This window comes from Brassica napus, chromosome C3 (genome assembly GCF_020379485.1).
Source record: "Brassica napus cultivar Da-Ae chromosome C3, Da-Ae, whole genome shotgun sequence".
Lineage (NCBI taxonomy): Eukaryota > Viridiplantae > Streptophyta > Magnoliopsida > Brassicales > Brassicaceae > Brassica > Brassica napus.
The window spans coordinates 1,730,567-1,757,128 of record NC_063446.1 but is presented as its reverse complement, the minus strand read 5'-3'; the positions used below and the strand labels follow the sequence as shown (position 1 = coordinate 1,757,128).

The 26,562-nt window shown below is 38.2% G+C and overlaps 4 protein-coding genes across 5 annotated transcripts; 2 read left to right on the top strand and 2 right to left on the bottom strand.

The window, feature by feature from the left end:
* Nucleotides 1–719: 719 nt before the first annotated feature.
* On the bottom strand, nucleotides 720–5,197 carry LOC106385004 (formin-like protein 20). Its single transcript, XM_022697838.2, has 12 exons — nucleotides 4,915–5,197; nucleotides 4,643–4,714; nucleotides 4,338–4,379; nucleotides 4,156–4,236; nucleotides 4,019–4,069; nucleotides 3,862–3,943; nucleotides 3,681–3,778; nucleotides 3,520–3,591; nucleotides 3,311–3,427; nucleotides 3,140–3,208; nucleotides 1,101–3,036; nucleotides 720–962 (listed from the first exon to the last, which is right to left on the bottom strand). The coding sequence occupies exons 1-11, from the start codon at nucleotides 5,167–5,169 to the stop codon at nucleotides 2,920–2,922; spliced, it is 1,056 nt and encodes a 351-aa protein (XP_022553559.1). The 5' UTR covers nucleotides 5,170–5,197; the 3' UTR covers nucleotides 720–962; nucleotides 1,101–2,919.
* A 2,274-nt stretch (nucleotides 5,198–7,471) lies between these two features.
* Nucleotides 7,472–14,937, top strand: LOC106385003 (formin-like protein 20). Of its 2 annotated transcripts, XM_048751852.1 has the most exons (17): nucleotides 7,472–8,094; nucleotides 8,421–9,124; nucleotides 9,484–9,705; nucleotides 9,792–12,115; nucleotides 12,206–12,320; nucleotides 12,412–12,483; nucleotides 12,567–12,665; nucleotides 12,799–12,840; nucleotides 12,930–13,010; nucleotides 13,091–13,141; nucleotides 13,241–13,322; nucleotides 13,418–13,512; nucleotides 13,592–13,663; nucleotides 13,740–13,856; nucleotides 13,959–14,027; nucleotides 14,114–14,180; nucleotides 14,296–14,937. In XM_048751852.1, the coding sequence occupies exons 1-17, from the start codon at nucleotides 8,022–8,024 to the stop codon at nucleotides 14,460–14,462; spliced, it is 4,452 nt and encodes a 1,483-aa protein (XP_048607809.1). In that variant the 5' UTR covers nucleotides 7,472–8,021; the 3' UTR covers nucleotides 14,463–14,937. The 2 variants fall into 2 exon arrangements, with proteins under 2 accessions (XP_048607809.1, XP_048607808.1); XM_048751851.1 differs by having other exon boundaries at nucleotides 13,091–13,322.
* Nucleotides 14,938–15,017: 80 nt separating this feature from the next.
* On the top strand, nucleotides 15,018–16,163 carry LOC106383366. The gene is made up of 2 exons (XM_013823480.3): nucleotides 15,018–15,843; nucleotides 15,945–16,163. The coding sequence occupies exons 1-2, from the start codon at nucleotides 15,214–15,216 to the stop codon at nucleotides 16,026–16,028; spliced, it is 714 nt and encodes a 237-aa protein (XP_013678934.2). The 5' UTR covers nucleotides 15,018–15,213; the 3' UTR covers nucleotides 16,029–16,163.
* A 945-nt stretch (nucleotides 16,164–17,108) lies between these two features.
* Nucleotides 17,109–19,040, bottom strand: LOC106385006 (nucleolin 1-like). The gene is made up of 6 exons (XM_022710768.2): nucleotides 18,526–19,040; nucleotides 18,393–18,446; nucleotides 17,788–18,299; nucleotides 17,594–17,713; nucleotides 17,352–17,518; nucleotides 17,109–17,268 (listed from the first exon to the last, which is right to left on the bottom strand). Exons 3-6 carry the CDS (start codon nucleotides 18,021–18,023, stop codon nucleotides 17,210–17,212), a joined length of 582 nt encoding a protein of 193 aa, XP_022566489.1. The 5' UTR covers nucleotides 18,024–18,299; nucleotides 18,393–18,446; nucleotides 18,526–19,040; the 3' UTR covers nucleotides 17,109–17,209.
* Between the last annotated feature and the right edge of the window lie 7,522 nt (nucleotides 19,041–26,562).

The window sequence follows — 26,562 nt, the reverse complement described above, 5'->3', positions numbered from 1 at the left end:
ATATTTTAATAGCCAAAACATAAGTAAAATCGATTCAAAAATAAGAAAAAACATCAAACGTGATCATTCAAAATCAAGCGAAAGATAAAAATAGTTAATGATAGAAAGAAAACCAGATAAATGAAATCATAAAACAAAAACTAAGTTCTCATGAAGTGAGAAACATTATTCAATGAAAACAAAACCAAAATCTAAAAACTTCAGGCTTCAACCGCCACATTCCACCATCAACCTTCGTGTAACAGATAATTATTTTAGAAGTTCAATAATATCTTAAAGTATTTTGGATACATATTAAAAATTAAGATCATATTTGGTAGAAGTTCTTTCTGTGATTTTAAATGTTTCGGGTTCTATCGGATATCCATTTACACTACAAGAAAACATTTATTTCGCGACTACAGAATCAGTAGCTAATCAATCGCAAAATGTAGGTTTAAGACTGATTTGCGACTGATGTACGTAGTCACAAATCAACGTGTCGCAAAAATGACAAGTCGTAAAATAGTCGCAATTTTGCTACTTATGTACGACTAATTTGCAACTAATATTATTGGTCACATAACAGTCGCAATACAGTCACTAAATTTGACGACAGAACTATGACTCTTTTACGAGAAACGGTTGATAGTAGCACAATAGTCGCAACATTTAGCGACTAACTTGCGACGAGTAGAATAAAGCTGTAGTCACTTTTCAGTCGTAAAATTAACTAAATATTTTTTTAAAAAATTATTATTTTTATTAATCAATTAAAATATAATACAAATATGTTTACATAGGTCACATATATATATATTACACATAATATATATATATATATCTTTGTGGTGGATGCAGGCGCCGGAGAACGAGCAGCGGCAGAGAAGGCCGCCGTTACCGAACCTGTCACTCTCAGCCAAGACGTTTTCTTCCTGCATTTCTTCATATTCTTCATTTTATCCTCTTCTTACTTCTTAGATCTACACAAATAAACAAACGATTGTTAAGAAAACATTAACAAAAATAATAATAGCAAATAAGTAGATTATTGGGAAAAGAGATATATGAGAGAACGCGAGAGATTTATATAAGGTGAGACTGGACAAAACCTAATTTACCTCTTGCAGCCCCCATGACAAAACTAAGAAGGAGAGGAGGCCGCACGGAGTAGAGGAGGAGATGAGGCGTCACAAAGCAGAGGAGGAGGGAGGCCACGGAGCAGAGGAACATGGAGGCGTTACGGAGGTGTCCGGAAGCATAGGAGAGAACAGAGGAGGAGAGGCTGCGGTTGGAGCAGAGAAGGAGGAGAGATCAGATATGAAAAGAAAAGAAGAGACAAAGAATGCTTCGATCTGTTTTGAGAGGAAAGAGACAAAGGAGAAAGATAAGAAAAGGAAGAAGAAAAGAAAAAAATTTGATTAAATGGTGTCCATTGGATTAAGAGTTATGAACGGTGCATGATGAACTTGGTGTGATCCTTGCCATTTCTAATGGGCCAATCAAAAATCATATCTCGTTTAAGGGTATACTTCGACGTTTTTTGCTTTTTATAATTTTAGTAGTTTACTAGGAAACTAACTAGGTAAAAAACCCGAAAGGTTTGAGTCATAGATTTGGATCATAAGTTTGAGTTTTATAATTTCATACCTCGTTTGAGTTTTAGATTTGTAATGTAGGGGTTATGGTTAAATATAAGTGTTTAGGGTATAGAAGTGATATTTTAGAGGTATCATATTTTATTTAAAATTTAAGGTTTATGATATATTAGAGGAATTAGATATGTTATAGTATTTTAGATGTATTTTTAGAGTTTAGGGGCTAAAGTTAGATTTAGGGTATAGAGTTTGATTGAAGATTTAAGGTTTGTGTTTTGGAATTATATATTAAGATATAAAAATTAAATTTTGATTTTCAATTGAAGATTTGGTGTTATAGTTTGATAGTTTAAAAATAAAAGAAAGTTTAAAGTTCAATTTTTACACCAAAAAAAAGAGTTTAAAGTTCAATGGTTACTTATGTTAGAGTTTAAGACTACGGGTAGTTTGAAGTTTAATGGTTACTTAAAGTTTATATGTGTATATATTGTAAATATATTTTGGTTTTAGATTTAGCTTTTAGTTAAAACTTGAAAAGATTTTGTTTGAGATTTAGATTTAAAGTTTAATACTATGATAGATAAATAAATCATGTTTTTATATTATAGTAACAAAAACTTCACAATTAAAGTTTAGGGTTTGTAGTATAATATTTGAGGTTTTCATTTATGATTTGTAGTTAAATTTTGAAAACAATTAAATTTGACATTAAATTTAAGATATAGATTTAAACTATGAAAATAATAGATTTATAAGGTTTTTGTTTAGGGTTTAAGGTTTAAAACATGTTTAGGGTTAAGGATTTAAATAGTAACTAACTAGCAACTAAATACCGACTGATTTGCGACTAATAAATGTTACCACAAAAATTCAGTACACCAACCACAAAAATGATAAGGACGTGTTTTGTATCGGTTTTTACCGACTGAATGGCGACTGATTTATAACCCGTTAAAAGAGTCGCAAAACAGTCACAACTTTTGCGACTAATTGGCGACTACAATTTACAATATACGACTACGTTGCGACTACAATCATTGGTCGTAAATTTGCGACAATTCTGAATTGTGACGAATTTAATGTAGTCACAAATGAGTCGCAAATGAGTCAGTAATCAGTCGTTAAATTTTGTGACTGCAGTCATAGTCGCAAAATGCAGTTGCTAATCACATGTTTTCTTGTAGTGGTTCGGGTTCGGTTCGGATAATACCCATAACCCAAAATACCAAAAAACAGGATCCATTCAGTATTCATGTCAGGTTTGGATCGGTTCGGATTCATTTTTATCGGATCGGGTTCGGTTCGGATTTTCGGGTTCGGTTTATTTGCCCAGCCCTACTTTCTATGCATCGCCAAAAGGAGGAGGATGTAGTTTTATATTCCACCACGTACCTTGTTCATATAAACAAAGGTAAGGATCTTCACCAAAATAAACCAAAAGTGCATCAACATTTTTTGCCTGTCCCATCAACAAAAAAAAACAGCATACTGTTTCATGATCATCAAGCACATTTGCCCAAATGTACTGAGCTTTGGAGCCTAGTGGAGGTTGGACAACTTACCGCGAGCAAGGAAAGTCTCAACAGCTTTTTTAATTCATTGTCAGCAATGGGAATGAACTCCTTCAATGTCTGTCATCATTAAAAAAAAAACTTAAAACATAAAACTCTGGTTTTAATAGAGTAGATGGAACTTATGTCAAATTTCTTGATTATTGATAGCCAACAACATACTTTACAGAAAACTTCAGAAACAGGACCATCTCTCTCAGATGCAATGAACTCTTGCTCAAGTTTATTCAACCCCTTATTTATCGCTTGCATTTCATCAGCTAGAGACTTCAATCTTATCTGAAAATTTTGTCAGGGCAAAACTGATGATGATGAGCCCATTACAACCAAAGAGAGTAGAGGCAAGGAAAAAAAAAGGCACAAACGCAGACCTTTGAAGCTGATTCAAGACTTTCAAGATCCTTATGGAAGTCCAGTAGAGCTGGTGCCTTAGAAGCAAGGTCCTGGAAAAAAAGAAAGAGGAGAGAGAGCCTCAGAAAAGATTCTAAATCAGAAAACTAGATGGGGTGCTTCTTTGGTTTTATAGTTTTACCTTGCAAAGATAATGCATGAGAGACATGTTGCTGTTAGGAGCAAGTGTATCACTTAATCTTAAGAAACTATCCAGCTTGAATCCAACCGCAGCATCATCTGCAGAAAGCAGGCCAAGGTATCAACCTCAAAAGAGTTTGCGTTCAGAGAGAACAAGTACATGATAATATATTAACTCTCACCACTTGCAGTTTCTTGGTTCAATGTGTTTCCCAGGTACATAGTCTCTTTCATAACTTCTTTTAGCTTTTGTGAAGTAAGCACCTGATGGATGGACGATGAGCAAGCAAATAAAGAGAAATGCATATGGACTCTACCAAAATTTGAAAAGCATCTTACCTCTTCACACACAGAAATTACAGTATTTAATCTTTTCTTGAATTCTATTATCTGCACAAGAAACATCATCAACAATAGGACCAATAAGTCATCATTTAGACAGAAAGAAAAAAACGGTAAAAGAAATAGAACCGGACCTTAGGGCCGAATTGTTTTTTGTAAGAAAATACTCTAAGCTTTGACTCTACTCTTGGCACCTTCATTAGCTCTAGGAAGTACTAAAATTGATGACATAGGAAACACACATTAACATAAGTAAAAACAAAAACAAAACAGCTGAAGTTATTATAGTAGGAACGTAGACTTAAAATAGACCTACCTTCTCACATTTTCCCAAGGCCGCCTTGTCACCAGTGTAGTGCTACAACAAGCAAGTACATATTAACCAAGAAGAATTTGTGCAGAATAAACACACAATTAACTAATGCTACAAAGAGGTAAAACCTTAAGAATCTCTATCTCCTCATTGGTTGGGCAAAATTTTATAAGATTGTCTATTTGATCAAGATCTAGTGCAGTTTCATCCAATGCCAGAACTGGAAGCAGAGAAAAATTGTGAATACTTATCAATGATTAACCAGAAATGACTACTTGTACTCAGGTGAAGTAAGTTTTGGAGCTTACTATCAGATCAGGCAGCGGCATATGTACTTTTGTGAGCATAATTTCCAGGTTAAGGGCTCTCCTAAGCTCAATCTGAAAAAAAAAACAATAAGAACAATCACAAATCAAAACGAGTGAGCTATTGAACCACAGAAGCATACTGACATGCAGTGTGGGATAACTGCAGGGAAGAGAGATGATGGAGAGCAGGTTATTAAGCCCCTCTTAGTACAGAGTTATTCTGCCACTTTTTTTATTAACTATATGAGCAGAAGTCAGGATATGGCAATTACCAGTCCAACTTTTGCAGGGTCTGATCCATACATTGGAAGGGGAAGAGGAGGAGGATGTGGTGGTGGCGGCCGTGTCCCATGTCCTCTAGTACCAGGAGGCTGAGGAGGAGGAGGAGGAGGAGGAGGAGGAGGAGGTGGTGGTGGCGGTGTGCCATGTTCTCTAATACCAGGAGGCTGAGGAGGAAGATGTGAAGCTCCTCTATCCATAGTTGAGGTGGGTGGAGTGTTAAACAATCTGAAAATTTTCTGTCTCATTTCTGTGAACTTATTTTAACTATTTATACAAAACCCTAATTAGATTGATAATGGATATGTACACAAACCCATAAATAATAAGCCCATAATTTAAATTTCTCAGTATTTTTTTTCTTTCAAGCTGGAACATTTTTTTTGTTTGAGAAAAAAAACATTATAGCTCAAAACATTAAGAATATATAACTTAGGCAGACTTGTTTGAAAAAGTAATCTTCCAAACATTTTCATGAATACATCTGATAATTGATCCGCTGTGAATACATAACTCATGCGTTGTATTTCTGTTTGTATATCATCGATGATGAAATGACAATATGACTTCAGGAAGAGAGATGCTTCCTAGGAGTTAAAGGACAATTATTGACTTTGGAGAACGACCGTTCAGAGTTCCAAGTTCCAACCCACGGGGAAACCGTTTTTTTTTCCTTTGATAAACAAATGAAGATTGTGATTGTGATTACGTGATCTTGAAGTAGGTTCTTTAAATATTATTGTCAAAAGAATTAATTCATTCATTAGAAGAAAGAGTCGAGAGACAATTAGGGCTTTCTCTCTCCTCTCTGTTCTCTCCTTCATACTTTTCACAGAGATGAATGATTGAGAAAGTGAAGGTGAATGGTCTCTCTCTCTTTTCTTTCCTCTATCCTTCAGAAAGAGAGAGGCTCCGTCAAGCTGGTCGGATCTGTTACCGACGCTTGATTCCCGATGGTCGGGCTATGACTCTGGCAAGTGGTGGCTCCTAAAGCACTGTCTTGGCCGGCTTCCGTCTCCGGCAAGCGGTGGTTTCCATTAACACTGTATTTTCCGGCTTTTATTTTGAGATTCATCTCCCATCTCCGATGGATTTCAAATCTGTTTTATACAGTTTTCCTCTTATGTTTTTAATCTTTCTTTGTTTCTGTTCATCGTTTCTTAGTTTTCTTTCGATTCGATTTTGCTAAGGGTGGTTTTTGATTACTGTGATCTTTTCCCGTTCATTTGGGTGGCCCTATCTTCAAGCTAAACTTTATCTTTAAAGATGGTTTTTAAAAATTGTTAGATCTTCAGTTTTCTTCGTTCTAAATGGACCTTAGGTAGATCGATTCGATTTCTTTGAAACGGTGTAGTGGTTTATGGCTATTGATTTCGAGCTTCTCAGATGCTTAGCTGTTCTAATCCTGAGCTTCTTGTTCCGGTATGTTCCGGTGGATCTCCGGTTAGATATTTCGGCTGCGACTTGGAAATCGGTGAAGAAAGGGTTGTCTCTGCTCTTCCGCCACGCGTCCATCTACCGCACGCGTCTGATGCGTTGGCTGTGAGCTGTCTCGTTGACTGCTAAGCCTCTTTCTTTCGATGGGCTTTTATGTTAGTTGGGCTTGCGGTTTGCCCTAGTTGTTAGTTTGTTCGGCCTCTCTGTTTAGGCTTTTATCTTTTATCTTCTTGTTCTTTGTTGGCCTTTTGGCTTTTAATAAAACAAGATGACAAAAAAAAAAGAAAGAGTCGAGAGACTCGAGAGGAGAGAGACGAAGGGTCACGTGGTTTTAAGTGAATAAAGTCAGAGACGAAGGGTCACGTGGTTTTAAGTGAATAAAGTCACGTGACTCTGTGTAGTAACAAAGTCGTGAAGGTCGTAGGCCCATTAAGTAAAGTAAGCCCAAACTCATATCCATGGGTCTCGGTTGATAAACAAATAGATTCCTATGAAAAGACCCTCAGGATCTCTCGCTTCCATTCCCAACATCATCTACTTTCAACTAACGATCTTTTGATAAAACCTTCACATGTTTCGGGCCTTTTAGCTGAGAAACATCCTTTTAGCAGCTTTTAAAGTTCTTTTCTCACTCACCAGTCACCACCATCTTGGTTATCATTATGTTTGTATCATTATTCAATAAAAGCATTATTTTGGACAAAATTCAGATTTTTTTCTTCATTTTAGAATAAGATAGTTGTAATATTATGCAACAATGCGTGTGGATGCCTCTTATTTGCAAGAAGACAAGTTTTAATGTATTATCCCTACCTTTTGTCGTGTTTGATAAAGAAAGATATTCCCTTTTAAATTGGATAAGAAAAGACAATTCCCTTTATTAAAGTATTTTTACATCATCAAGAAATTAAATCTTATTCTTACGAATGATCAGTATAGAAAATGTGAATTAAATTAAACAATGATGTTAGAATATTTTTAAAAAAAAATTACAACGTGGTTGACCGGTTGTAATAATGAATATTCTGTTTTTACATTTCCACGTTGGATCAGACAAACACCTAGAGAATGGTCGTGTGTCGGGAAATATTCATATGAAAAAATCAAAAAAACTTGTTGCTATAATTAATAAAAAAAAAAAGGATATTTTATCGAGAAAAAATGCTGGAAGATTTTGTCGAAATCTCTTCATTGATTCATTCTCTTTCTTTCTGCTTCATCTTCTTCTCCTTCCTTTCACCTGAAAATTCTTCATCTCACTCTCACTTCCTTCTCTAACTAATTTGATCACCTTCCAACACGTTTCACAGGAGTTTCAGCATTGTACATTGATCGATTCAATTTTGCAAACACACAACTATTCTAAAATTTCAAACTTCGCGTCGTTAGCCTTCGAATTACGACTTGGGTTGTTCCAAAATCGGATTATTGGTGTAGTGAGGGACGAGATTTCTCCAATTCGGGTCTCTAATTTTGTGAATTTCGTTCAACATTTGGTGTTGCTGGGGTGAAATTAGGGTTTGCGACAACCAGAATTGGGGGGAAGAAGGAGATCTCGGGTTTAGGTTAACGGAATTTGAGCTTTCTCGAATGATCGGGTTATTAGTTTACTAAAATAAAATCGACGGTTTGGATCTGATCGGAGGAGAGACAGCGCCACGGGATGGCGCTGTTCCGTCGCTTCTTCTACAAGAAGCCTCCCGATCACCTTCTCGAGATCTCCGAGCGTCTCTATGGTATTCATTCCCCTTTTTTTGCTCTCCTTTCTCTCTGTTAAGATAAAAAAAAAAAAAAATATGAGATTTTTTTGGCTATTGATGTTAATTGAGCTGAACTTTGTATCTCTTAGTCTTTGTTAAAGCTTTGAACTTTATAGAGTTTAGGAATCAGAATCTTTATCTTTGTCGTCTACACTTTGTCGGATATAAATACATTGTGACACGAAGACCAAAACAATATTTTCTTTTAGTGTTGGGCTGCTACATTGCACTTCCGTATAGTCACAACAGACTTTCATAGTTGTTTGTCTCATATTCTTCTCTTGTTTGATTCGTCTATCTAGTTTTTGACTGCTGTTTCTCGAGCGATGTTATGGGAGAGGATGAGTACAAACTCTACTTGGGCGGCATCGTCTCTCAGCTACAGGATCATTTCCCTGACGCCTCTTTCATGGTGTTCAACTTCAGAGAAGGAGACCAGCGGAGCCAAATATCAGACGTGCTGTCTCAGTACGACATGACGGTTATGGACTATCCCCGGCACTACGAGAGCTGTCCGCTTCTACCTCTCGAGATGATCCATCACTTTTTAAAATCCAGCGAGAGCTGGTTATCGCTGGAAGGTCAACAGAACGTTCTGTTGATGCATTGCGAAAGAGGCGGCTGGCCTGTTCTCGCCTTCATGTTATCAGGGCTGTTGCTGTACAGAAAGCAGTATCAGGGCGAGGTGAAGACTCTTGAGATGGTGCACAAACAAGCTCCCAAGGAGCTTCTCCATCTGCTGTCTCCTCTAAACCCGCAGCCTTCTCAGCTCAGATATCTTCAGTACATCTCTAGAAGAGATCTAGGATCTGATTGGCCTCCTTCGGAGACGCCTCTTCTTCTGGATTGTTTGATTCTCAGAGATCTACCACGTTTTGAAGGGAGGGAAGGCTGCAGACCGATTGTGAGGGTTTATGGTCAGGACCCTAAAGCCAAAGCCAACAGGAGTTCTGTAGTTCTGTTTTCCACACCGAAGACAAAGAAACACACTCGCCTTTACCAGCAGGTGCTTTTCAAAACATCTAATAAAAATATATTATGATAATTAAATTTGTACAAGTTGGTTAATTTTGGTCTAAGAATAAGTCCAAAAATCTAAAAAATCAATGTTATAAATAACATTATATTTATAAAATTATACTAAATTTAAAAATATCAAAATAATCCAAAACTAGTTTCCAATTAATCCCCGTTTAGGTGCTAGGCCCAGCCTCACCAGCGCCTAACGAGTTCTTGAACCTTGATTATATGCTAGTTAGAAACATTATTACAGGAAGGATTAAAGTTTAGGAGTTCGTTTGGTGATCTATTAAATGATTCTCTACTTTAAAAAATAGTGTTCATTTTTGTGATCTTATCATGCAGGAAGAGTGTATCCTAGTGAAGTTAGATATCCAGTGTCGTGTTCAAGGGGATGTTGTTCTGGAATGTATACACTTGCACGATGATTTGGTTCATGAGGAGATGGTCTTTAGAATCATGTTCCACACGGCGTTTGTGCGTGCTAATATTTTTATTGTGCAGCGCGAAGAGATGGATATACTTTGGGACGCCAAGGACCAGTTCCCAAAGGAATTTAAGGCAGAGGTAAGGTCCATTGTGTGGTTTTTCTCTCCTCATCCGTTTAAATGAGGCTGTTAAGTTTGAATGCATATACTCATATTATGTATCAGGTACTTTTTTCTGGTGCCGACTCTGTGGTGCCTGCTATCGCAACATCTCCAGTGTCAGATGATGATGAGAACGATTTTGATATGGCTTCACCTGAAGAGTTTTATGAGGTGGAGGAGATTTTTAGCGATGCGGTTGATGGGCATGAGTTGAAGAGAGGAGACTCAGATGGTTTTGTGGTTGTTGATAGTGCTTCAGATGATTCTGAGGGTAAAGAGGTGTGGAAGGGGGATGTAGAACCCAATGCGTTTCTAGATTGTGCATCTGATGATTCAAATCATAAACATGAGGCTAGCGCAGATCCGGTTAAAGATATCACTGTTGATGATGTACAGTATAGGTCAGATGGGACTAGTATTGACTCAGTGAAGGATATAGGAATAGACGATGGTGATGACCAGCGAAAGAGAAGGACCATGGAAGCAAAGGAAAATGATTCTAGAACAGCAGAGAAAGCACAAGCTAAACCAAGGAAACAGGTGGGAGCAAATGCAAAACTGGCTGGAGATGCATTGAAACCAAAGTCTAATGTAAGAATGGCTAAGCCTAATGCAGTTTCTCGATGGATTCCTTCAAACAAGGGATCGTATAAAGACTCTATGCATGTGGCGTACCCACATACGAGGATTAACAGTGCTCCAGCTTCGATTACTACTTCTCTCAAGGATGGTAAAAGAGCTACATCACCTGATGGGGTGGTTACAAAGGATGCTAAGAGTAAAAATCTGAGAGCGTCTGTTTCTTCACCAGATGTCAGGAGTCGAGCTCCAAGTTGCTTATCACCAGAGTTTAGCCCAAAGGAAAAGCCACCTTCTCTGCCTGCCTCTCCACATTATGCGCCTCCACCACCTCAGCATTCACCTTCACCGCCAGAGCTACCTTCTCTAACCAGTGAGGCTGCATCACTTCCTCCGCCTCCACCTCCACCTCCACCGCCTACTTACTCTTCACGGAGCCAAAATGACAGCTACTCTCAAAAATCTCAGATCCCACCACCACCGCCACCTCCTCCATTTGCATCTAAGAGACCAAACAGTGGAACCATGTTGCCTCCACCACCACCTCCTCCTCCTTTGGCATCTGAGAAACCAAAAACTGGAACCGTGTTGCCTCCACTGCCACTGTCTCCACCTTGGAAGTCTGTGTATGCCTCAGCTTTGGCAACTCCTACGACACGTTCTACTTCGGGCCAAACTAGTAGCCAATCTCAAACATCTCAGCTCCCATTGCCACCACCTCCTCCACCACCACCTCCTTTTGCGTCTGTTAGGCGAAACAGTGAAACCATGTTGCCCCCTCCACCACCTCCTCCACCGTGGAAGTCTGTGTATACTTCAACTCTTGAAACTCATGAGGCATGCTCTACATCTTACAATTTTCCACCCCCACCACCACCTCCTCCTCCTTTTGGCTCATCAAATGCACCAAAAGAAAACGGAGATCACGTTACTCCTTCCCCGCTGCCTTATTTGAGTATTGCACCTTCGCCATCACCGAAGTCCTCTCCTATCAACGGCTTTTCTGCTCCTCTACCTCCTTTTAGTAAAGCACATTCAGTGCCTGTCCCTCCACCTCCGCCACCGAGTTATGGATCTTCAACCCCACCTCCTCCTCAACCACCGAGTTATGGAACTCCTCCTCCACCACCCCCTCCTTTTGGTAAAACTTCACCTCTGCCACCACCACCACCACCTCCTCCATCTGGATCTAGTGGTCCTCCGCCACCACCACCACCTCCTTTTGGTAAAACTTCACCTCTGCCACCACCACCACCTCCTCCATCTGGATCTAGTGGTCCTCCGCCACCACCTCCTCCTCCATTTGGATCTAGTTGTCCTCCGCCACCACCTCCTCCTCCATTTAGATCTCGGGGACCACCGCCTCCACCAATGGGTGCTCCACCTCCACCACCTCCTCCGATGCATGGCAGAGCCCCACCGCCACCACCTCCTCCAATGCGTGGAGGAGCCCCACCGCCACCACCTCCTCCAATGCGTGGAGGAGCCCCACCGCCACCACCACCTCCTGGTGGTAGAGTTCCTGGGGGACCGCCGCCTCCACCACCTCCAGGCGGCCGTGCTCCTGGTCCACCTCCCCCTCCTGGACCAAGACCTCCAGGTGGTGGACCTCCTCCGCCTCCTGGACCAAGACCTCCTGGTGGTGGACCTCCAGATCTTAAGGGTGCAGGAAGAGGGCGTGGTCTTTCACGTCCAGGTTTGGGGTCTTCAGCTCAAAAAAAGTCTTCCCTGAAGCCACTACACTGGGTTAAAGTAACAAGGGCCTTGCAGGGAAGCTTATGGGACGAGTTACAGAGACAAGGACAAACGTAATTGGACTTAACTTATCTTTGCATTGCTCTGAGTTATTGAGATCGGTTTGCAATTAATCAATCTTTTTTTTTCTTCTTTTCTGTCAGTGCACCAGAGTTTGATGTATCAGAAATAGAGACCCTTTTCTCTGCTATAGTGCCAAAACCGGTTGATAAATCTCGAAAAAAATCAGTTGGAGCAAAGCCTGAAAAAATTCAACTGGTAATGTTGAATCTAAGTACTACCTGCATTTCTTTATAAGATATAAATATTTCACTCTGTTTGATTTAAGTTTTTTTCTTATGGTTTCTAGATTGACCTTAGGAGAGCCAATAACACGGAGATTATGCTTACGAAAGTAAAGATGCCACTGCCTGATATGATGGTAAGCTCCATTACCTACTTAGTTGAGTACAAGTCATTACTCTTATAGTATGATAAAAACAATTTTATATTGCTTCTATCCAGGCTGCAGTTCTGGCAATGGATGATACTGTACTAGATAGTGATCAAATAGAGAATCTTATAAAGTTTTGTCCAACCAAGGAAGAGATGGAACTTCTAAAGGTTACCTGACTTGTCTTTATTTTGGATGTCTTTTGTGAAATTATGTCATTCTTCTTGTTTATCACTTATTCACTTGATAATCATTATTGACACGAGTCCTGAATTTTGGTTGTAATTGACTCTGTTGCTGTAGAACTACACTGGTGACAAGGCAGTCTTGGGAAAGTGTGAGCAGGTCTGTTTAAATCTTGAGATTACCAATATTTCTTACTATAAAATAGTTAGCTAATGCGTTATGGTCTCTCATCCATTTTGCTACCACAGTACTTCCTAGAGCTGATGAAGGTGCCACGAGTAGAATCGAAGATGAGAGTATTTTCCTTCAAGATTCAGTTTGGCACTCAGGTCTGGTGTTATTACTGTTAACTTTTGTCTATGTAGATGTAAATTATTGCTCTTATTATTAATGATTATTTTTTGTGCAGATAACAGAATTCAAAAAAAGTTTAAATGCGGTAAACTCTGCGTGTGAGGAGGTTAGATGCTTGCAAGAAATTACTTATTTTTTGTGTTACTTCACATGTATGTCTCGTCTCTTTCTTAGACTTTTCTCTTCGCTGCTTGTTGTTCATCAGGTTCGTACTTCACCAAAGCTGAAAGAAATTATGAAAAAGATTCTTTACCTTGGGAACACATTGAACCAAGGAACTGCTAGGGGTAAAAATATTATTTTTATTCTTAACGTAGCAAGTGTGAGGTTGGTCCAAGAATGGTGCCTTTGTTTGATAAAACACTTGTTCTGCTTTCTGCAGGCGCTGCAGTGGGATTCAAGTTGGACAGTTTGTTAAAATTAAGCGACACACGTGCTGCTAACAGCAAGATGACTCTCATGCACTATCTTTGCAAGGTAAAGTACAATCGCAGAAGGCAGCCTCTAGATTCTGTTGAGGGTTGTTAGGTTTGACTCTCCTCTATCTTTTGTCCAGGTCCTTGCTTCCCAGGGATCAGATCTACTGGACTTCCCAAAGGATCTTGAGAGTCTTGAATCAGCTTCAAAGGTTTGCGTTTGTGCTTTTATCTGTCCTCACTCCATAGTTGTAATCGGCTCATAATTTGATTGTCCTGTTGGTTCAGATACAATTGAAATCGCTGGCTGAGGAAATGCAAGCTATAATCAAAGGGTTGGAGAAACTCAACCAGGAGCTCAATGCATCCGAAAGTGATGGTCCAGTTTCAGAAGTTTTCCGCAAAGTATGTTGTTGTTTTCTTCTTCTTTTGCATACTTTTACTAATCATGAATTTGAGATTAGTTTCCATGATCCTATAACCTAGTTTTGTGTGTGTTTATGACAGACATTGAAGGACTTTATCTCTGTTGCAACGACTGAGACAGCAGCTGTAACGAGTCTTTACTCGGTCGTGGTAATTTTTCAACCTCTACTAACATCCCCGAGATCTTACATTTGACATGATGTTTGATCCTGAATAGGTGTTTATGTAATGGACAGGGAAACAATGCTGATGCACTTGCGCACTATTTTGGCGAGGATCCTAAACGTTGTCCATTTGAACAAGGTTTGGCGCTGAATATATAAACTTCATCCTCTCTTTTTGTGCAATACATTAGACAGTGGTTCATTTGTTATTGTATAGCTAATAACATCACTTGGTGATTGATCGATTGGTGCAGTTACCGCGACCTTATTAAATTTCATAAGGTTGTTTAAGAAAGCACACGAAGAGAACATCAAGCAAGAGGAATTGGAGAGGAAGAAAGCCGCTAAGGAAGCGGAGATGGAGAAGGAGAAGGCGAAAGGAGTCAATCTGACAAAAACAGCAGATGATGATGATAGCTGACACCAAAAACTCAAATCCTAGTTTTTGCAAAATCCGCCTTAGTCTCTCAAGTGAACCGAAGAAAGGTGGCTAATGCCAGCAGAGGTGGCGGTGCTGTTCATGTAACCTTACCACAGAATGGTACAGGGCGGTTTGTTCGGTTAAAACACGATGGAGTCATATAATGGGCGCCAGGGCGGGGCTATCGAGGGAACTATTAGAAGATTAGAAGCAGGTCTTTGCTCCACTCTCACGTTAACATGACTGACACCACAATGGTTATTTCTAACTTGTAAATTAGAATTATTTGCTATTTGAGAGGAAGTTTTGATAGATTGAAATGTTGTATAGGTTTCAGGTAGAGAGAGAGAGATAGAGAGAGTGAGGTGTATTAGTGTGTAACTTTGTACCACGATATCAATGTTCTGTAACTACCATTGAAAGCACATGAGACCAAGCTCAAGACATCTGATAAATAACAAGGACCTACTAGCTTCTTCTTCTTCTTTCGTTTATTCTGATTGATATTAAGCTAAACGCAAACGCACACAAGAAGAAGAGCGTTATACGCGGCACGTGCGAATGTGGTGATGACATTTAAAAAAAAAAAAAAAAGACAAAGTAAACCAACGAATAAGCAAACAGAAGACAAATCTCGTGTTCTTGGGATCCCAAAGGTTTGAAAGTTTCATGGATTGGCTTCTTCTTCGTCTTCTTCCCCCACGCTTCCTCTCTCTCTCTCGTAATCTGTAACCCTACCAGCTCAAATCAAATGGCCGAAGACGACGATTTATACTATCAGCAACACCTGATTGAGCCTATGGATCCCGTTTCGTCAATGGTTGTCATCAGAGAATCGCCAATTTTCGCCAAGGACGACCGTCTCGTCTTCCCGCCGGTAAACCACGAGAATCTCCAGCTCGCTTCTTCCGCCTCCGAATTCGATAATCCATACCTCGAATCTCCATCGTCTGAATCCGAATCCCCGTCATCTTCCTCGAGAGGCTCTGCTTCGTCTTCTTCTTTCTCCTTGTCTCCTTCCGATTCAGACGGACAACCGCCGCTCTCTCCGTGTGAGTTTTATCAGAAGCTTCCGTCGGAAACAACCGAAGAAAAATGCAGCGAATCTCCGCCGTTGACAGGTTTGAAACGAGGCGGAGAGTCTCCGCCTCCGAGGAAAGTCTTGTACCGTGAAGCTGATGATGTGCTCCGACATTGGTGGGAGCTTCTTCTCGTACGAGCATACTCCAAGATTAAAAATTTGATGACATGGTTCTCTACGACTCTCCGACCGTTTTATCCTGTCCTTGCCATCGCGATTTGGTGGTGGATGCTTCGTCGGCGACGTGTTAGTGGAGAAAGCAGAGATCTTCTTCGAGGTGCAATCAAAGAGAGAGACGAGGTATGTATCTTGTTTTACAATTTGTTTCTGCATACAAAGTGCTCGATGAAATGTCTAAGAGACAATGCGTGACTTACATTACGTTTCTTGTTATTGCACAGAGGATAGTTCAGCTTTTGCATCAGATTGCTCAAATGAATGAGTTACTGATAAAACACCACAAGGAGATCGTATCGAGAAGATGATGATTCTAAACTCTTTTAGCTTTGCTTAATTCTTTTGTTTCTTGTTTATATTCTTTCACAACTCACTCTGTTTCTGTCAATTTCTTTACATTTCAATCTCTCTAAATAAAGACAAATGGAGATGTTTTATGGTTCCTTCTGGTCCTGATTAGTTTCGAATTTGAATGCACACTTGTAGATTCTCGCAATCTTTGATGTCATATATAAGCCGATGATATTATAGGCAAAATTGCAAATGTAGATCTGATATGAGATGTACACTATTGTGTCACTTGCTCTTTTCTAACCTAATTAATCCAACTTAGTCAAACTAGCTCATTCCAGATACAATGGTTATTGCGCTTAATTACATCATATCCACACACAAACACTAACATTGAAACAAACATAACAAAGACTAGGGCTGGGCAAAAAACCCGGATCCGAAAAACCGAACCGAACCCGATCCGAAAAAGTAGTATCGAACCCGAACCGAAATTGATTAAATATCCGAATGGGTTCAAAATTTTGGTATTTAGAGAACCGAAACCGAACCCGATCCAAACCGAAATATTTCGGGTACCCGATTATATCCGAAATTGATTTATATACCTATATATATTAATTATTTTTAGATTTAATATTTATTAAGAACATCAAAATATATAAGATACTTTTAACTTATCCAAAATGCTTATAAATATATACAAATAGTCAAAAGTAACATGTCTAAAATAGCTAAAGTATACTCAAAACACCAACAATACTTATTGATTCTCAATCCAAATATTCAAACCAAACCAATTTATATGTTAATTTTAGGTACTCTGACATATGCTATTCAAATTTATATGTAATATATTGTTTTGTTTATAGATTTTGAGAAATTTAAAGTATATAATGAATTTTAAAAATTTTAAAATAATTTAAATGGGTTATCCGAACCCGAACCGAACCCGTAAAGATCCGAACCGAACCCGAACCGAAATTTAGAAATACCCGAATGGGGCTGAAATCTTTGAACCCGAAAACCCGAAACCCGAATAAACCCGAACCGAACCCGAATGGGTACCCGAACGCCCACCCCTAACAAAGACCATGTAATAAAAAAGAGGTTGCATTGTGATTAATAAGAGAGACCGAGTGGTAAAAAAAAAACGAGTAACATTAGGTTCTGTCTAGCTTCTTCTGATATTTCTCATCTACTCTGCCGTCATCTTCTGAGCCATATGTATCTTATGAGCAGCCTCAACACATTCAGCTAAAAATAAACCACCAACCAACTCATGAGAAGTAGTTTTACTTTGTAATGTAATAGTCAAAAACAAATTTTATGTAATGTACCTGGGACAGTATAGCCAAAAGGAAGACTAGGTGGAGGAGGTGGGCCGAGGTTTCTTTTAGGTACTGGCAAAGCCTTAACAACTAGTTCACATCCTCCCACGTTACTTCCACTGAGTTCAACCGCCTTACTTATTGCATGCCATCCGAAAAAGTAAATAATAGCCCGTCTGTATAAGAAGCACCAACGATAATTTTCAGTTGGGGGGAAAATTAATTAAGCACATTTGAGGAAGAATACAAACCTTTTGAGAACAAAAACATCAGTTATCTCTCCACATGAAGCGAAATGCTTAGTCAAAGCGCTCTTGATATCATTCGAAGGAAGGGAATTGTCATATCCTCTAACGGAAACGCCTTCGCTCCTGCAAGAAGATATATACTCAATTGATGAGTGGTGGTGAAAGAACTCTCAATGTCTAAAAGGCATGCAACTTACCTGGTTTTCTTAAAGTGTGAAATGCTCATAGCAGCCAATTGATCGGTGGTAAACTCAAGATCATCGTGAGGTAACACCTTAACCGTTACATTCCACCCTCCCATGTCAGTTCCATCAAGTGCCAATGCCTTCTCTTCTGCACCTTTTCCGCAGAGTTGGAAAAAAGAACATTTGCTGGAGGAGAAAAAAGAAGATTTAGCTAGAGAATGGGAATAAATCACAATGCAAAGAGCCATTCAACGATTGGGTGGGCGAAGCTAGGCTTAGTAATATTTTGATTTCGATATTGTGTTTAAAACAAGTTTGTAAGCGTATCTGATTCCAGATGAAGCAGACTTTATTTATAATATTTCACTCTCCATTCAGCAAACCCGTTGACAACATTTGTTATAGGGTCTCTGGGAATGTCAAGATAACAGATTCGTCCACATGAACTGAAACGACTCGTCAAAGCATTCCCGATATCAACTGCAGGAATCGAAGTATCGTATCCCTCGACGGAAATCTTCACCCTAATCAAAATAAAAGTATATAATAATAATCAAGAAGAACACATGGAAATATACAAATATACAAAATCTAGAAAAAGAGCATCATCAACTGACATGCGTCTTTGCTCCTCAAACATCCATAAGATCCGAACGGGGCAATTTCTTCCCCTACAGTAATCAGATATTCGAAAAATCAGAGGTAAAGAGAGTGAGAAGAAAGCGATAAGGAGGATAAGATTATTATTACTTCGGCCGCAGCTTTCATGCTAGAGTACTCGTCCATGGAGAAGATGCGATAACGAAGATGATCCCTATTTATTTTTTTTCCCGATTAAAGAGGGAGCAGCAAATTTATAAGGGATCCCCTTTTATTTAATTAATTACTCTCTGTGAATAAATAATACATCCTGATCTTCATGTTCATGTACATAATATCTTGGTTAGTTGTTGAAAACAAACGTTCATTTTGACTAGGTTCACTTTTTGGTTTCTTTTCTGTAGATGGAGAGAACACACACGCAGCTCTTGAATCTGAGGAGCAAAGATAATCTCTGGAGTTGCTCTTCACTGTCTATAGTATGGAGTCTCTGTTTTTTTTTTTTTTTGACATTTTCATATATTCTTTTAGGACGATATTGTTTTCCAGACAATGAATAGTCTGCAGAGATTTGCCTTCTTTCTTTAGTCCATTGTCTTCTTCATGATTAGGTGGAATTAGGGATGTTATAATGGGTTTTATTAGCTTGTTTATAATGGGTTTAACAAAAAAACTCATTTAGTTAAATGGCTTTTAAATGGGTAGTTTCATTAAGATTCATTTATTAAATGAGTTCTACTTAAAATTAGTGGGTATCCTGTTAACTCATTTAATTTAATATAATTAATTATTTTTTGTAAGAGAATGTGATTGTATAGATTTGGCGAAAAAATCGATTTTACGATTTATGCGAAAAAATTCCGATTTTGCAGTTTTGGCAAAAAAAAAAAAGAATTTTATCGTTTTGACGGAAAACACATTTTCTGGTTTTGGCGGAAAAATCGAATTATGCGGTTTTGGCGAGAAAACTCGATTTTATGGTTTTTACAGAAAAACTCAATTTTCACGGTTTTGGCGGGAAAACTAAAATTTTACAGTCTTGGTGGAAAAACTAGGTTTTTCGGTTTTGGCGAGAAAATTCGATTTTACTGTTTTGGCGGGAAAACTCGATTTTACGGTTTTGACGAGAAAACTCGGTTTTACGGTTTTGACGAGAAAACTCGGTTTTACGGTTTTGGTGAAATTTTTTTACGGTTTTGGCGGAAAAACTCGGTTTTACGGTTTTGGCGGGAAAACTCGGTTTTACGGTTTTGGCGGGAAAACTCGGTTTTACGGTTTTGGCGGGAAAACTCGATTTTATTACGGTTTTTGCGGGAAAACTTGATTTTGCGATTTTGGCGGGAAAAATCGATTTTACGGTTTTGGCGGAAAAACTCGATTTTTACGGTTTTGGCGGAAAGAAAACTGTTTTACGGTTTTTACGGAAAAAACTGTTTTACGGTTTTTACGGAAAAACCTGATTTTGCGGTTTTACCAGAACAATTTGATTTGCGTTTATATAATAAAAATCAGTTAAATTTTTTTATTTGTTTCATTTAATATTTGTTAAAAACCATAAAGTTAAAATAATTAAAAATTAAATCAACAATAAAATAAATGAGTTTAAATGGGTTAATACAAAAAAATTGGATCTAAATGGGTACCCCTAATTAGGGATGTTAATATGGGCTCAACCTGACAGGGTTAGCCCTAACTCTGCAAACTCATTTATAACCCTAACCCTCATTTTTTAAACAGGGTTTAAATAGGGTTGGCCCTAATAGGACCAGAGTTTAAATTCTAACCCTTTTATTTTGATTCACACAACTATTATACAATATTTAATAATGTTTTTCATCAAAAAAAACTTAAAGTAGAGTTTTCTCGCCAAAAACTGAAAAACGAAATTTTCCGTCGAAACCGCAAAATCGAGTTTTCAACTAAAACAACAAAATCGAGTTTTCCTTCCAAAAACGCAAAATCGAGTTTTTCGTCAAAACTTCGAAATCGAGTTTTCCCACCAAAAAATCAAAATCGAGTTTTTCGCCAAAACCTCAAAATCGAATTTTCCCGTGAAAACGTAAAATTAAATTAAGTTTTTCTGGAAAACCCGTAAAACTCAATTTCACGGTTTTGGCGGGAAAACTCGATTTGCCGGTTTTGTAGGGAAAACTCGATATTGCGGTTTTAGTTTTGGCGGAAAAACTCGATTTTGCGGTTTCAGCGGAAAAACTCGATTTTGCAGTTTTGGCGGGAAAACCTGATTTGTCGGTTTCGGCGGAAAACTCGTTTTTGCTGTTTCGGCGGGAAAACACGATTTTGTAGTTTTCGGCGGGAAAACTCGATTTGCCGGTTTCGGCGGAAAAACTCGATTTGCCGGTTTCGGCGGAAAAACTCGATTTGCCGGTTTCGGCGGAAAAACTCGTTTTTGTGGTTTTTGCGGGAAAACTCGATTTTGCGGTTTTGGCGGAAAAACTAGATTTTACGGTTTCTGCGGGAAAACCCGATTTGCCGGTTTCGGCGGAAAACTTGATTTTGCTGTTTTGGCGGGAAAACGCGATTTTACAGTTTTGGCGGGAAAACTTGATTTGCCGGTTTTGACAGGAAAACTCGATTTTGCGGTTTTTGCGGGAAAACTCGATTTTGCGGTTTTAGCGGGAAAACTTGATTTTGTGGTTTTGGTGGAAAAACTCAAATTAGGTTTTGGCGGAAAAAAACACAATTTTTTTTTTGACGGAAAAATTTTATTCTTAGTTGTGGAGCAAAAACTCGATTTTGCGATTTTGGGAGGAAAACTTTTGATTTTGATGCTCAACAAATTGGAGGAAAGAATCATATGATATCTTAATTTTTCTAGTTTTATCTTTAAAATTTAAGAACAAAAATAAATGAAATATTTTTTTCAATTAAATGAGTTAACCCTGGTACCAGCCCTAACCCTTGATTATAATAGGGTCAAAATAGGGTTGGGTTAAAATAGGGCTGGGCTTATAATAAACAAAAGAGAGCTGAGCCCTAACCCTGTAGGTAACATCCCTACCCCTAATAGATCTATTTTAAATGGATCTAAACGGGTATGAGTTTTAAATGGGGTGGGTCTTAAACGGGGAGGGTTTTACCATTTTAACATCCCCTGGTGGAATGCTGGATTTTGATCGACATGAATTGCTTCAGTCTATTTGGTATTTTCTTGCAGCTGTTCATGTCGAGTTTTCTAATAAAAGTAGGGATGTTAACTACAGGGTTAGGGCTCAGCCCTCTTTTGTTTATTATAAGCCCAGCCCTATTTTAACCAAACCTTATTTTGACCCTATTATAATCAAGGGTTAGGGCTGGTACCAGGGTTAACTCATTTAATTGAAAAAAATATTTCATTTATTTTTGTTCTTAAATTTTAAAGATAAAACTAGAAAAATTAAGATATCATATGATTCTTTCCTCCAATTTGTTGAGCATCAAAATCAAAAGTTTTCCTCCCAAAATCGCAAAATCGAGTTTTTGCTCCACAACTAAGAATAAAATTTTTCCGTCAAAAAAAAAATTGTGTTTTCTTCCGCCAAAACCTAATTTGAGTTTTTCCACCAAAACCACAAAATCAAGTTTTCCCGCCAAAACCGCAAAATCGAGTTTTCCCGCAAAAACCGCAAAAACCGCAAAATCGAGTTTTCCTGTCAAAACCGGCAAATCGGGTTTTCCCGCAGAAACCGTAAAATCTAGTTTTTCCGCCAAAACCGCAAAATCGAGTTTTCCCGCCAAAACCGCAAAATCGAGTTTTCCCGCCAAAACCACAAAAACGAGTTTTTCCGCCGAAACCGGTAAATCGAGTTTTTCCGCCGAAACCGGCAAATCGAGTTTTTCCGCCGAAACCGGCAAATCGAGTTTTCCCGCCGAAAACTACAAAATCGTGTTTTCCCGCCGAAACAGCAAAAACGAGTTTTCCGCCGAAACCGACAAATCAGGTTTTCCCGCCAAAACTGCAAAATCGAGTTTTTCCGCTGAAACCGCAAAATCGAGTTTTTCCGCCAAAACTAAAACCGCAATATCGAGTTTTCCCTACAAAGCCGGCAAATCGAGTTTTCCCGCCAAAACCGTGAAATTGAGTTTTACGGGTTTTCCAAAAAAACTTAATTTAATTTTACGTTTTCACGGAAAAATTCGATTTTGAGGTTTTGGCGAAAAACTCGATTTTGATTTTTTGGCGGGAAAACTCGATTTCGAAGTTTTGACGAAAAACTCGATTTTGCGTTTTTGGAAGGAAAACTCGATTTTGTTGTTTTAGTTGAAAACTCGATTTTGCGGTTTCGACGGAAATTTCGTTGTTCAGTTTTTAGCGAAAAAACTCTACTTTAAGTTTTTTTTGATGAAAAACATTATTAAATATTGTATAATAGTTGTGTGAATCAAAATAAAAGGGTTAGAATTTAAACCCTGGTCCTATTAGGGCCAACCCTATTTAAACCCTGTTTAAAAAATGAGGGTTAGGGTTACAAATGGGTTTGCAGGGTTAGGGCTAACCCTGTCACGTTGAGCCCATATTAACATCCCTAAATAAAAGAGATGATGCTTTTGTGCCTAATACATAATCTTTTTTTTTTTTGTAAATTCAGCGTAGTTGTAATGGGTTTGGTCTGCCATCCGCTTCTTGTTTTGATTTTACAACATCACTGTATTAATGGATGTTTAACTCTCTTTTTCATCCTTGTAACATGCTTTCGTCGAGTATGGAATGTAGGGACTTAGTTTATATATTCATCATGTATACAAATATTTTTGTCTTACATCCTTAATTTAACTTCTCGTGAATTAATTTTTCAGTTACTCACTGAGATTGAATCATTCTTAGGCCCAGGAATTATATGGGCCACTTTGATGTGCTGATTACTGGGTCAAGCTATTTTTGTGACGTAGTAAACTGCTACTTATCAAACTGTGTTATGTTGAGCCCGAGTACAGTCCCTGTTTCTGACGAATGTCAACAGCCAACCCAAATAATAAATAAATAAAAAGAGACCAAGGGTCCACGACAGGGTAATCACATCGTCAATACTATTTTACTAAATATTTTCTGTCGTAGTTGCGAATATTTTCGAGGAAAGAAACTAATCAAATAGTAGTACGATGTAATTATTGGAACGCTATGTAATGAAGAGAGGAATATATATAGGGATGTTAACTACAGGGTTAGGGCTCAGCCCTCTTTTGTTTATTATAAGCCCAACCCTATTTTAACCCAACCCTATTTTGACCCTATTATAATCAAGGGTTAGGGCTGGTACCAGGGTTAACTCATTTAATTGAAAAAAATATTTCATTTATTTTTGTTCTTAAATTTTAAAGATAAAACTAGAAAAATTAAGATATCATATGATTCTTTCCTCCAATTTGTTGAGCATCAAAATCAAAAGTTTTCCTCCCAAAATCGCAAAATCGAGTTTTTGCTCCACAACTAAGAATAAAATTTTTCCGTCAAAAAAAAAATTGTGTTTTTTTCCGCCAAAACCTAATTTGAGTTTTTCCACCAAAACCACAAAATCAAGTTTTCCCGCCAAAACCGCAAAATCGAGTTTTCCCGCAAAAACCGCAAAAACCGCAAAATCGAGTTTTCCTGTCAAAACCGGCAAATCAAGTTTTCCCGCCAAAACTGTAAAATCGCGTTTTCTCGCCAAAACAGCAAAATCAAGTTTTCCGCCGAAACCGGCAAATCGGGTTTTCCCGCAGAAACCGTAAAATCTAGTTTTTCCGCCAAAACCGCAAAATCGAGTTTTCCCGCCAAAACCGCAAAATCGAGTTTTCCCGCCAAAACCACAAAAACGAGTTTTTCCGCCGAAACCGGCAAATCGAGTTTTCCCGCCGAAAACTACAAAATCGTGTTTTCCCGCCGAAACAGCAAAAACGAGTTTTCCGCCGAAACCGACAAATCAGGTTTTCCCGCCAAAACTGCAAAATCGAGTTTTTCCGCTGAAACCGCAAAATCGAGTTTTTCCGCCAAAACTAAAACCGCAATATCGAGTTTTCCCTACAAAACCGGCAAATCGAGTTTTCCCGCCAAAACCGTGAAATTGAGTTTTACGGGTTTTCCAAAAAAACTTAATTTAATTTTACGTTTTCACGGGAAAATTCGATTTTGAGGTTTTGGCGAAAAACTCGATTTTGATTTTTTGGCGGGAAAACTCGATTTCGAAGTTTTGACGAAAAACTCGATTTTGTTGTTTTAGTTGAAAACTCGATTTTGCGGTTTCGACGGAAAATTTCGTTGTTCAGTTTTTGGCGAGAAAACTCTACTTTAAGTTTTTTTTGATGAAAAACATTATTAAATATTGTATAATAGTTGTGTGAATCAAAATAAAAGGGTTAGAATTTAAACCCTGGTCCTATTAGGGTCAACCCTATTTAAACCCTGTTTAAAAAATGAGGGTTAGGGTTACAAATGGGTTTGCAGGGTTAGGGGGTTAGGGCTAACCCTGTCACGTTGAGCCCATATTAACATCCCTAAATATATAGGGCAAAAGTTGGTTTTTTTTCTCTTGACAACGAAACATTCACAGGCAAAAGTTAATGTCTCAGGCAAAAGTTGGTTAATTGATATAGTATCAAATAAATATTACTACATTAAGGTTAACAACAACGGCTGCAGTGATACATTGGCAGATAGGATGGATGGAGAAACAATGATATAGCTTTTGGAGAACTTATCAACCCTAGCTGAGGCCTTGACAACACCATGAGGTTTCCTTCTATCAAAGTTCACATAATAAACATCTCTTATACATGTTGGTTCAAGCATTTCAACACACGCTTAAGAAACACTAACATACTCACATACTCTATGAGAAACTACACTGCTGATAACATCACTCAGTATAAACGGGACAACTCTCACTCTCTCTAAATCTCGAACAACCCTTCAAGAACATGTTACAATGTTACCTAGAGGAAGAAAACGAAGTGGGGCTGGTAAAGAACCAAAGAAGCGACCTTTCTGGTCTCAGACCAACTAAGCTCGACATGTCCAATCGAATAGCTAATCTCTCACTATAGATCTGGTGGGTTGTGAGGGAAAGCCAAATCTCAGATCTTCTTCTTCCTTATTGGTCTCTGTTGAGTGTTGACTCTCAGCCAAGAGACAAAAACCAATAAAAATCTCTTTTTTTTTGAAACAGAGGAGCTCCGAAGATCCAAGGAGACGCCACGTGTGACGTAGGGCTCGTGGGACATGTAAGAAGAGCTAACAGAGATCGACCCAGTGACTTCCGTTTGATTAGTTTTAGGGTTATTTTCGTAATTAAACTGATCCGCGGTTCTTCTCGGTACGATGTTTTCCGCTACCAATTTCCAATCATGGTATCATCGAACCAAGTTTGGTTTGGTTTGGTCTGGTGTAGGGTAGCAAATTTTTTAGATATTGCAAAGTTCTGTTTTATACCAAAGCAACTAGGATTTGGCTCTGAGTTGACTGATATAGTTAAATATTTTTTTTAAGTTTTTGAAGTATTGTTGAATGTATTTTTAGGAAACCAAAATTTACATTTCTTTCTGTCTATTACATCATGGTCAAGAGTATTTAATCTAATACTATTATAATTGTTGATTAATCAATCGAATTCAATCCCAGAAAATTTAAATTATGCATATTGTGGAATTTTTTTACAAAAGATCTTTAGTTTAGTGCAAAGCGTACCAACGAACATGAATCTTTTGGAGCGGTTCAGAGTGGTGTTAGACAAAACGTAGATGGTAGAATTAGTGGCTATAGAATCAGCTATGTAATATTAAAATTATACGATTATGCAATATATAGACGATCCTATGAATAACTAAGCAACACATGAAGACTAAAAAGATGAAGATCTGATTATGTTTTATGCAATTGCATTTGTTGAAATTATACTACAAAAGAAATCGTTAATCATATAAGAAAAAATATTTTAGTCTTTTACCGACCGCTGTTCCGTTATCCAATCATTTCATTTCGTTGCTCTATTATTTTTAGTTAATCACCGATACGAAGTAAGAATAAAAGAGCAGACAAGTGACATGTTTCAAAGTCCCAGGAAGGAGGTTAGGTAGCAAGAATCTTTGCACAGTACACGTTTATGGGATCATTCATCTGTCTTCGATCACACGTACGTGACAGCATTGTCCTTCCCTCTATGCTCTTCCACGATTCACTTTTATCATTGGTCTCTGAATAATTCAGATGTTATCTAG

Coding starts and splice junctions, on each gene's coding strand:
- LOC106383366 (XM_013823480.3), top strand. CDS start 15,214: ATGGCCGAAGACGACGATTTATACTATCAGCAACACCTGATTGAGCCT. Junction 15,844..15,944: donor CAATCAAAGAGAGAGACGAG/GTATGTATCTTG, acceptor GTTATTGCACAG/AGGATAGTTCAGCTTTTGCA.
- LOC106385006 (XM_022710768.2), bottom strand. CDS start 18,023: ATGGCTCTTTGCATTGTGATTTATTCCCATTCTCTAGCTAAATCTTCT. Junction 17,519..17,593: donor GATGTTTTTGTTCTCAAAAG/GTTTGTATTCTT, acceptor CTTCTTATACAG/ACGGGCTATTATTTACTTTT. Junction 17,269..17,351: donor TTTTGGCTATACTGTCCCAG/GTACATTACATA, acceptor GTTTATTTTTAG/CTGAATGTGTTGAGGCTGCT.
- LOC106385004 (XM_022697838.2), bottom strand. CDS start 5,169: ATGAGACAGAAAATTTTCAGATTGTTTAACACTCCACCCACCTCAACT. Junction 4,237..4,337: donor CCTTGGGAAAATGTGAGAAG/GTAGGTCTATTT, acceptor CATCAATTTTAG/TACTTCCTAGAGCTAATGAA. Junction 4,070..4,155: donor AAAAACAATTCGGCCCTAAG/GTCCGGTTCTAT, acceptor TTTCTTGTGCAG/ATAATAGAATTCAAGAAAAG.
- LOC106385003 (XM_048751851.1), top strand. CDS start 8,022: ATGGCGCTGTTCCGTCGCTTCTTCTACAAGAAGCCTCCCGATCACCTT. Junction 9,706..9,791: donor CAAAGGAATTTAAGGCAGAG/GTAAGGTCCATT, acceptor ATTATGTATCAG/GTACTTTTTTCTGGTGCCGA. Junction 12,841..12,929: donor TCTTGGGAAAGTGTGAGCAG/GTCTGTTTAAAT, acceptor TTGCTACCACAG/TACTTCCTAGAGCTGATGAA.